The sequence below is a fragment of the Lipotes vexillifer genome, unplaced genomic scaffold (assembly GCF_000442215.2).
Source record: "Lipotes vexillifer unplaced genomic scaffold, Lipotes_vexillifer_v1.1 scaffold217, whole genome shotgun sequence".
NCBI lineage: Eukaryota > Metazoa > Chordata > Mammalia > Artiodactyla > Lipotidae > Lipotes > Lipotes vexillifer.
The window spans coordinates 4285945-4297330 of record NW_006788200.1 but is presented as its reverse complement, the minus strand read 5'-3'; the positions used below and the strand labels follow the sequence as shown (position 1 = coordinate 4297330).

Sequence of the window (11386 nt, the reverse complement as noted above, 5' to 3'; positions counted from 1 at the left end):
AAAAAAAAAAAAAAAAAAAAAAGAAGAAGAAAAAAAAAAAAGTCTACAAATAATAAATGCTGGAGAGAGTGCGGAGAAAAAGGAACCCTCCTGTTGGTGGGAATGTAAACTGATACAGTCACTATGGAGAACAGTATGGAGTTTCCTTAAAAAACTTAAAATAGAACTACTATATGATCCAGCAATCCCAATCCAAAATATATCCAAAGAAAACCATAATTTGAAATGATATATGCACCCAAATGTTCATTGCAGCACTATTTACAATAGCCAAGACATGGAAGCAACCTAAAAGTCCATCAACAGAGGAATGGATAAAGAAGTTGTGGTATATATATATATATATATATATATATACACAATGGAATATTACTCAGCAATAAAAAAAGAATGAAATAATGCCATTTGCAGCAACATGGATGGACCTAGAGATTATCATACTAAGTGAAGTAAATCAGACAGAGAAAGACAAATATCATATAACACTTATATGTGGAATCTAATTTTTAAAAAAGATACAAATGAGGGCTTCACTGGTGGCGCAGTGGTTGAGAGTCCGCCTGCCGATGCAGGGGACACGGGTTCGTGCCCCAGTCTGGGAGGATCCCACATGCCGCGGAGCGGCTGGACCCGTGAGCCATGGCCACTGAGCCTGTGCGTCCGGAGCCTGTACTCCGCAATGGGAGAGGCCACAGCAGTGAGAAGCCCACATATCACAAAAACAAAAACAAAAAACAAAAGCAAAAATAAAAAAGATACAAATGAACTTATGTACAAAACAGAAGCAGACTTATAGATATCAAAAACAAACTTATGGTTTCCAAAGGGGAAATGTGGAGGGGAAGGATAAATCAGGAGCTTGGGATGAACATAAACATACTACTATTTATAAGATAGATGACTGACGGGGACCTACAGTATAGCACAGGGAACTCTATCCTGTGATAACCTATATGAGAAAAGAACCTAAAACAGAATGAATATCTGTATATGTATAACTACATGAATCACTTGGCTATTTACCTGAAACTAACACAACACTGTAAATCAACTATAGTCCAATAAAATTAAAATATTAAAAAATTTTTAAATGACAATAAAAGATTTTAAAAGCAAAACAAAAGTTAATTGACTTGCCGAGAGTCATATTTTACATACAGCCACTGCGTAGAAAGGCCACTTTCAATCTCAGGTCTGTCTGACTCAAGTCTGTGTGCCTCCCCACTACCTCCCTGTGAATGGGACAGCCCCTGCTTGTGGAGCTCAAACACTGGGAAGGAAGATAGGATAGCAAGCAGCATGGCAAGTGCATGACAGGAGGGGACACGGGATACTGTGGGAGCAGCAACGGGTACAGGGAGGCTGCCCCAGCCTGTGGGGGGCACAGAAGGCTTCCTGAAAGAGATGACATCTGAGCAGAGTTTTGAAGGGTGACTGGGATTGAAGTGAGGGGAGAGTATTCCAGGCAGATGGGCCAGCATGTTCCAAGAGGGAGGGTGGCACCTTCAATGTATTAGGATTAATTTAAAGACAAGGGCAGGAATGGCAAGGGATGAGGTTAGAGGCCTCTAAAGATGCCTAACTGGTTTCTCTTCCAGAGCAGATCCTGTTGGCCCGTGAGTAACCCAGATTGTTTTCTTTTAGCCAGGGACAAGTGGTGGCCTTCAGACCCTCAGATCATATCGGAAGGGCTGTATGCGATAGCTGTCGTGCTGAGCTTCTCTCGAATCGCGTACATCCTGCCAGCCAACGAGAGTTTTGGGCCCCTGCAGATCTCCCTGGGGAGAACTGTGAAAGATATCTTCAAGTTCATGGTCATTTTCATCATGGTATTTGTGGCCTTCATGATTGGGATGTTCAATCTGTACTCCTACTACCGAGGTGCAAAGTACAACCCAGCGTTTACAACGTGAGTACCCCTTTGCTCTCTCCTGAGGGGCTCTCCGGGCTTCCCAGGGATCCTTGGCAGCCTCTTGCAAGTGTCTCCTCACAGGAAACTCAGGTTTCCTTGGCATTTCTAAAGCTTAAAGGCAACTTTATTGAAGGGTGGTTTCGAGTTCAGGTTCTGGAGTTGGAAAAGCAGAAGAGCTGGGTTTAATCCTCACTTTGCCACTTACGTGCTGTGTGGCCATGAGTATGTTCCTTAACTTCTCTGAGTCTTAGTTTCCTCATCTTTAAAATGAGGCAACTAATAATACCTGCTTAATAGGGACAGTGTGAGGATTCAATGAGCTGATTTAGCTGCCACACAGTAAATTAAATAAATGGGAGGAATTATTACTATTATGATTGGTTTAGCTATGTTACCTAGAAAACAAAGCCCTGGGCAGGTCTTGCATGCCAATATTTCACTGGAGAGAGGGAGTTGTGATCCAAATGAAATAAGATCAAAGGAAACAAGAAAATGGCGTGTGGGGGGAGGGAAAGCCCATACAGGTTGCTGACCTGGCCACTGTCTACCAAGGCATACAACTTGGTCATCACAGACTTCTACAGTGAGACATATAGTACTCATCTCAGAATAGCCCATCAGGATAGAATTAGATAATTTATCAGCCAGACCTTTTCCATCTGCTGTCTTTTGTTTTTCATTAATCACATCCATTCCACAGGACATTAGTGTACCTACACTTCTAGGTCCGCCCCCGGGGAAGCCATATCTGCACAGCATGGGAGGTAGGTCTGCCTGTGGGCACAGGTCAGCAGCTCTCCGTGCCTGGCTGGGCAAACCAGTGCTGTGCACGGGCACCGAGCAAGTCCTGCAGCACCACGTGCCTCAGAAGCAGCAGGGAAGGCCCAGGCGAGGGAGGCTAGAGGCATGCGGTGTGACCAAGAGACAAGGCGCTGTCAGGCCGACCGACTCCGGGGTCCCAAAGGAGCTGCTGCAGGCAGAGCAAGCAATGCCAAGGCCTCCCCCACGGGGTGGTGTCAGCTCACTGAGCCTATGTCCACAAAGACCCAGAGCTCCTTCCCTCTGGGGGATGCCAGGGGTTCTCCTGGAGGGCCATCAGTAGCAGTGAGCAGTGGTCTAGTAGAACAATCTGGCAAATGTGAGTTAACACTGGCATAGGCATTTCGTAGCTAATGACCTTAAGCCAAGTGACCTGATTGATCTGAGCCTCCATGTCGTCACCGGCAAGATGGAAATAAGACTTCCCACCCTTGTTCATAAATACCTTCACACATAAACGAAGGGATTCTGTAAAGCGCCTGAAGCTCAGAAGCGTTTCCAGTCCAGGTCCTGCCCCAGGCTCACCTGGTCCCAGAACTGCTCCCAGCCTTCATCAGGCTCCCGCCCAGAGTCTCAAGGGAAGGACAGTCAGGTCTCCAGCCACAAGCATGGCAGCTGGAACCCACAGGGCTAAGCACCTGTGGGCACGGGTCCCCCAGAACCCCTGAGCGGCCTGGAATTTATTTTCCAGCCAGTGACAGTGGCGGAGCCGTACCGTGCAGACTCCTTGAGCAGGTCCCACCTTGCAAGGGGCCTCCACTTGACCCTTCTTCCAGAGAAATCACCCTTCAAGGGACGGTCCATGACTCGAAGAACCCAGACCAAGTGCGATGGACCCTGTGCCCCTCAGCTCAGAATCATGGACAGCACTGCCCTGCCCGAGTAGAAATGCCCAGAAGGGTGGGCTGCTGGGATGCTGCTGAAGCACAAAAGTTGTTACTCTCTGAGGCAAAGAAGTTTGTGTTCACAGAGAACAGGTGCCTGTGGCCAGCGCTGAGAAACACACCCGAGGGGTGCCTGGCCCTGTGTCTCGGCACACCACACACCCCTGGCTCAGACAGACTAGGCTTCAGTCTGAGCTCTCCTCTTACTGGCTGTGTGACCTTGGGCAAGTGTTTAACACCCCTGGGCATTCATGTCCCCAGCTCTGAAGTGAGAATACCAAGATGGCCAGCTTCACAGGATTGTTGTAAGGATCCAAAAGGAAGAAATCAGATTGAATATAGTGCTTGGCATATAATAAGCCTTCAATGAATAATAGTGATCGTAATGGAAATGATGAGTAATGAGGAGGAGGGGGCAGGATGAGCTGTAAGAAAGGACACCTGGGGGCCGACTGGCTCTATAGGACCTTTCTGGACAGGGGCCTAGCCTACCAACTGTCCATCAGATCAGGCCAAGTGCGTTAGTGGATCAGTTGGACTACTTTATAGCACTCCAACACTCAGTGATTAACTGTGGAAGGAATGAAATAAGCTTGAATCACCCTAAAGAAAATTTGCTCTGGATCTGCTAGAGGCAAAGCTAACTGTACACACTCAGTGTGGGATGCATCGTTTATTGATGTCAAGATGTCAGTCAACACACAAAGACTCTCATCCTCTGTGGTAAGCCTTGATGTCCCTCCTGTGTTTCCAGTCTAGCACGATGTCTTGTACATAGCATTGCTCACTAAATGCTTTGTAAACAAGAATGATGGAATCAACAGGAGAAAGGAAGCCAGATTCGAGGCAGTAGGATAAGTAGTTGACTAGGAATCTGACCATGAGGACCTCTGTCCCATTTCTCCTGCCCTGGGTGTTCTGTGCAATCCCCCTTTGCTCCCCCTACAAGGAGGCTGTACTGTCAGCCCACGATCCCTCCGAAAGTTGGTAGCACGACACATGAAAAATGAAAAAGGTCATGACTTAAGAGCAGGGCTGTCCAGGCCACAGTTCTCAGCTGGACACAGCACAGCCAATCTATAAAGGGAGTCCCTAGGATCAGGAAAAGTCATGGGGAAAGGTAACAGCAGGAGGAAGGGCCAAAGCAATTGGCTTGTCCCATTGCTGGGAACCGAATGGAGCTTTCTAGACGTGAGAAACCCAACCAAAGAGGATTCAGGCTCTCCAGGATGGGCAAGGGAGAGAAAAAGGCGAAAGCAAGCACAGTAAAGAAAGGACAGGATATTTATCGCCTTGGCAACTCCTAAAATGGGACGTGAAGCTGTGAATAGGATTTGACTGAACAGGAAAACAGTCAACAGAGCGGTGAAGTGGAGAGGAAAGAATGGATTTTTGTAAATGTCATCTCTTACCTTTTGACCGCTCTCTGGAGCTATCGCCCGCCCCCGCCCCCGCCCCCGCCCCCACAGAGATCCTCTTTGATAAGCAAAACGCCACATTAGGATAAAGGATTCTCGTGCTTGAGGGGGACTCAGAGCTATTCTGAGTGCCAGCAATATTGATGATGAAGTCCAATGACTCCCTTGGTGAATGCTTCATAACAGCCCACACCCGGGCCACCCTGCCCAGCTCAGGATCATCCCTTTGGCCCACCCCCAGGGCGCCCTCTGTCTGTGTGTGGAATTTAGAGCTTTAGGGTAAGATGGTCCTCTCATCTGCTTCTAGAGGGTCAGAAGACTCAACGCTACAGAAAGGAAATTTGGGCTGGAGCACACTGTGGGTACTCTTCCCCTATCTTTGCCCCCCTCAACCCCACCCCAGCCATGTTCAAGGACAGCTTGGGTCCCTAAGGGAGTCCGCTTTGAAAGTCAGCTGTTAGGAACCAACAGACAGCTGTCTCACAAGAGCCCTGTTCACCTAGGGGTGTGGGCCCAGGCCAGCTCACAAAAGCCAGTCCCACCCGAACCCCACTGAGTTATAGTCCTGTCCCAGATGGAAGGGGGAGAGACAACCTGGGACAAAAGGAAAGGGAAGAAGAAAGGTTTCTCCACCAGCAACAGACCCACAACCCTCAGCCAAGCCCTGCCCTAACCTCCAGTGTGTTCCAGTTCCAGAATCACCATACCTCCCTCCCCACCCCCAAATTCCCATCCCGTCCATCTGGCAGACCTCAGTGAGGGGAGGTAGAGGAAAACAGACAGATTGAAGTAATTCTGCCCAAGGTATGAATAAACACACAGTATGAACAGTCTTCACTGAGACCAGTGTTTCGCAGGCCACACCGGAATCATCCAGAGAGATGGCTAAACCTGAGTCTTCCCAGACCCCACCCCTCAGAGAGCCTAGTTACCTCCTTTCCAGGTAGGCCTAGAAGTCAGCACAAACAATCCACTGGGGGATTCTGATATAGGTGGCCTTAGGGCCACACAGTGAGAAATGCTGATCTGATTCTACCTCATCATTACTCAGATCGGAGACAGACCACGCTCAACTCTGCGCATTGAAAAACAAAAAGAGCTTGTTAACCTAAGCGAGTGTGTTACTGATAGGATTTCAAGCTCTGTGCAGTCAGAATACGTAGCCAGATTCCAGCGGAGAGCATGGTCTGCAGTCAAATCCTAGGAGCGGTTAGGAGGCAACTTTCCAGCCTCCTCTCCTTTCAGAACCAAAGGTCTGGTTATGTTTCACAGCTGCTTCAGCGCCGGGGGCTGGCCTGAAGGGAGGAGCAGGAAAAGGGGCACGTGTGCACACGGGTTATTGGGTGGTGAGCTGGGCCTGCCTGCGCATGGCAGATGGGCACCAGCTGGCAGCTCACTGTCTCTAAGTCACTTCTGTGAGAAACTGCAAAATGACCAGAGGTGAGGAGAAGGTGTGCAGACCAGTTTTATGCTCCCAGAGTATAAAATCTAAGTGTACTGAGACGGGGGTAAGGAAGTGGAGGTGAAATCGCCTGAAAATGCATTTTCTTTCAAACGGTCTTAAAGTTCTCAATTCCAACTGTTAGAAATTTTGTTCTTATTGGGAACATACCTTTGATTTTTATCATGGAAGTCAGTAGACAAATAGGATTTGCTTTTTGCAGTTTTGTTTTGCAGCCACCTTTGCTGGAATGCACATGTTCCACAGGCAAAAGCTTTCTGCTTAGAGATCATATGGAAACCTTGGGGTCCAGCACTCTAGTTTCAGTGTTGGAAAAACAGAGACAAAAATCCTTGGCTCACTAATGAAATACAGCTGGGTGAGAATGTGTAGGAAAACGGTGGCCTTCCCTATACTCGCACTGGTGACCATAACAGGACAGGTACACAAAGAAGAATGGGAGGGGCTGGGGGCCACGAGGGGACCCAGAGCAGGGAAGTGAAGGGCTCTCTAACATAACCCAGGATGGGCTCCTGGTCTTCTCTTTGGGTGAACTTGGCCTCCCCCACTTAATTTTGACTGGACATTAAATGTAGGCCCTGGGCTTCCCTGGTGGCTCAGTTGGTTAAGAATCCGCCTGCCAATGCAGGGCACACGGGTTCAAGCCCTGGTCCGGGAAGATCCCACATGCCGCGGAGCAACTAAGCCCATGCGCCACAACTACTGAGCCTGCGCTCTAGAGCCTGCAATCCACAACTACTGAGCCCGCATACTACAACTACTGAAGCCCGTGCACCTAGAGCCCGTGCTCCGCAACAAGAGAAGCCACCGCAGTGAGAAGCCTGTGCGCTGCAACGCTCGTCACAACTAGAGAAAGCCGGCGTGCAGCAACGAAGACACTACCCAGCCAAAAATAAATTAAAAAAAAAAAATGTAGGCCCTGACCCTCAAAAGATGATCCCGGCCAGTCTTCTACAGGCTGTTGTGGAGTCAGCTTCATAGCATAGCCGGGTTGAGACATTGCTAATCAAAAACTACCTAAGATTATTCCGTTCCCCAGGGATCATTTTAATGGAAGGAACTTCAGCAGTGCTACAGGCAAAATTAGAAGCTTCTATTTTCCATGACAGTCATGGAAAATTTCCATACCCTACAGAGAGACTCATATGCACACCAGGGGCAGAAGGCACTGACTCAGCTCCACCCACCTCAGTGGGGCTGCAGGAAAGCCAGTTCCTCCTTCCAGTGAACCTGGAGATGGGCACTGGGGCTGAGGCAGAGGCTCCTTGAGACTCTGCCCACACATACACGACCCCAGGACCACCGCACCACACCCTGCTGTTGAACAACTCATGACAGACACATGATCTGCCCTCTCGTTTAATCCACACAACAACGGAATGACATAGATACTACTACCAAGAACATGAAGCTCTGTGAGATATTGGACTCGCCCAAGACCACAGAACCAAAAGAGGATTTGAACCCAGATCTGCATGGCTCCAAGCCTGTCCTCCACCTTTTCACCTGAAATTCCCCCTCTCCCATACCAGGGCCTATGCTCCAAGGTAGAAGCTGAGTGCCTTTAAAAGTTGGGTCACTTTCCTGTGACACTAAATTCTAAAGAATAGCATACTAAATTCAGATTTTGATTATCATTGAGAACCTGATGATTCTACATCTCAACTCTCAATAATCAGCCTGTGATTGTCCCCTGGGTAAAGCAGGTTTCTTTTCCAAAGTGTGCTCATTCATTTGACAAACATTATGAAGGAGCTACTCCATGCCAAGTTCTGTTTTGGCCCTGGGGTCATAGAGATTAATAAGACAATCTTCCCATCCCTGAGGAATGCATAGACAAGTAGGGAATTCCAAAAAAAGGGGGGGGGTGCATCAGTTATTTTACACCATGTGATCATCATCAAAGGGTACTTGGGCAGCACGGTGAGGAGGAAGCACTGAACTCTGCCTGGCAGGGTCAAGGAAGGCTTCATGGAGGGGGTGACCCTAAACGGAGGGTCTTGGAGCAGGGCATTCCAGCCTGTTTAAGGTAAAGGAGCAGGGTATTTTTAAGTGAAGGAGAAAGCAGCTGCCTCATTGCCCAGACATGGATTTGTTCAGATGTTTCAATGCCTCATAATACGTGAAAATTTTTTTAACAACAACAAAAGCCACTCCCAGTGGCAGGGTCTGGGGAAGGGACAACAAACACCATGTCTGGCCACAAAGGTGGCAAGAAGAAGCCCCTAAAGCAGCCCAAAAAACAGACCAAGAAGATGGATGAGATAAGATATTCATGCAGAAACAGAAAGAAGAGCAGAAGAAACTCTAGGAGCTAAAAGCAAAGGCTGAGGGTAAAGCCCCATGACCAAGATGCAAGTAAGAAATCTGCCCAAAAGTAAGCTCTTCCTGGGCTTCCCTGGTGGCGCAGTGGTTGAGAGTCCGCCTGCAGATGCAGGGGACACGGGTTCGCGCCCCGGTCCGGGAAGATCCCACATGCGGTAGAGCGGCTGGGCCCGTGAGCCATGGCTGCTGAGCCTGCGCGTCCGGAGCCTGTGCTCCGCAACGGGAGAGGCCACAACAGTGAGAGGCCCACGCACAGCAAAAAAAAAAAAAAAAAGAGGAAGCATGGTCGGATCTGCCCTCAGCAAGAGCGCTGTGGCAACGGTGCGAAGGTTGGGTTGGAAGGGATGGGAGAGGATGGGAGGGGATGCCCAAGCTTGGTGCTGGGAGTTTTATGATGAGCAGAAGCAGTCGGAATTCCTCCCCTCATGGAACTTGCAGACTGGTTGGGAAGACAGATATTAATCAAATAGTCACAGGAATGAGGGCTCGTTTACAACTGAGCAAATGTTGTGAAGGAAATGCAGCTCCAAAGGGAGCTGATAGATCCATGAAGAGGCTGTGGACAGGGGATGGAGAAGGAGGCTGAGGTTAGAGTGGATGAACCACGGTGACTGCCTGCACGTGGCTGGGGGGTGGGGAGGAGGGGAGAAAGAGGACGTTCTCCAGGTTTTGACATCGGTAAGGCCCTAAAAGGATGTGGGGGAGGGAATCAAGGAGAGCATGATGGGGAAGAGGACAAGGTCCCGGTGATTCAGGAAAGATATAGGGGCTCTGACCTTCCCCAGGACCCATACCCAGGAGAGCTGAAGTCAAACACTCAGATCTACCTCCCAAAAGCATGGCTGAAGTGGTCCATATCCTAAAGGACTGCAGGAGCAGTGGGGCCTTAAAGAGGGCCCATACTCTGCACCAAGGGACAAGAGGGGACTTGCTAAAGGGGTGAATGGGGCCCTTAAGCTAAAAATGCCATGTTGTGCTTTACAAACAGAAGAGCCTGAGACTTCCCGGGCCCAAGGAAGGGAGAAAAGGGAGATGGTCAGGTGAGCCATAGAGGCCCAGAAACATCCAGAAGGGAGTGATGAGCCAGAGGGGCCTTCTGACAGCAAAGGGCCACAGCCCCAACAAGGATTCACCTGCAGAGGAGGTCCCACTAGGGCAGCCAAGGCTGGATTATACTGTCTGCCCTCATAAAACTCATTATAACCAATGGCCAGTTAAGAGAAATCAGCACAGCATCATGGGACCGTGGCCTCTGCCATGTGCTTTGTGCTGAGCATGCTGAATGTGTTTGTAGCTGCGAATGTGGAATGGAGTCAGCCTCCTGGGCTTTAATGAGGAGAGATATTTTCCCAGGATCCTGGGCCCGTGTTGAAATATGGGCATCCCTGATACAGAAGCATTATCATCGTACTTTATCATATTTGAAAGTTATAATCTCACCTTTCATCTTATGAATTCAAGTTAGGCATAAGGGTTTGGGGGGAATGAGAGAACTCTTTATGCCCATTTTCATGTGGAGAAACTAGCACAGAGAGGTCTAAGACTTGATGGAGGAGATGGCAGTGGTCAATGCTGTGGCCCAGGTCAGGCTCATACAGGCTGGGCATCTGGAAATGACCTTTATGTGTCAAAAAGATAGTTTGGGTCTAATGTAAATTCTTATCTTCACATAATTCTCCAATAAGTGATAAAAATATAGATCTTTCCCTGAGCTACTTTAGAATGATTATACCTATTACAGCAGACATTCTACTATCATATAATGTTTATTTAAACCCTCTCCTCATGTCTATTCATGACATGAATTTTAAAAGCCTGGTACCTTTGCGCTTCTGGAACAGGCTGAAAGCCCACAGAGTTCTGAGGAAAAAGACCTGATGGTACATAGAAAATGTGCTCTTCTGGATGAGGCCTTCACAGCATATTTGCAGGCACTTCCCTTATCCTTAAGGGACTCAAGTCCTCTATCTTATTCTAAAACTGAGTGTAGCATCTTAAACGGGGAAATTCTGACCTTTTATTCACTAAAATTCAATTCTAGGATGGGAATAAGGTTTAAACTGTCATTCTTCAAAGTGACAGGGACAGGAAACTGGACTGTCCAGGGTTCGCTCTAGAATATTAGCAGAAAAACAGCTGTTAAGTGGGTCTGAGGCAAGCTAAGACCACATCACCCCGTGCCTCAGTTTCCCAGCTTCAACCATTCATTGACAAAAGATGTTTCCTGAGCCCCCACTGTGAGCCACACATTGATCTGGGCACTGATGGCAGAGCCATGAGCCAGTCATGACCTTGTGGAGGTCACAATGCTCTGTGAATGGGAAAAGAGGCAGAATAATAACAATGATGATGATGATGATGATAAACAAATAGACAAATAAGAACATCTTAGGTTAAGTGCTGACAGCTAAGACGGAAATAAAAGTGTCATGCAAAAGAATACTTAGAAACGGACCTCCTTCAGACATGGTTGGAGAAGGGTGACCTGACCACGTGACAATTAAGTTTAAAGTCAGGAGCACAGCACCCCGAGTGAGGGGCGAGCCAGAGTGAGGTCAGGGGAGCC

The 11386-nt window shown here is 48.3% G+C and overlaps 1 protein-coding gene across 3 annotated transcripts in view; it reads left to right on the top strand.

The window, feature by feature from the left end:
* The window catches only part of TRPC7 (transient receptor potential cation channel subfamily C member 7), a 145966-nt gene that overhangs the window by 113240 nt on the left and 21340 nt on the right, over positions 1–11386 (top strand). For all 3 annotated transcript variants that reach the window (XM_007461394.1, XM_007461393.1, XM_007461392.1), the window contains one exon: positions 1645–1909. In XM_007461394.1, the coding sequence (XP_007461456.1) occupies positions 1645–1909 (265 nt within the window). The remainder of the gene's footprint in view (positions 1–1644; positions 1910–11386) is intronic.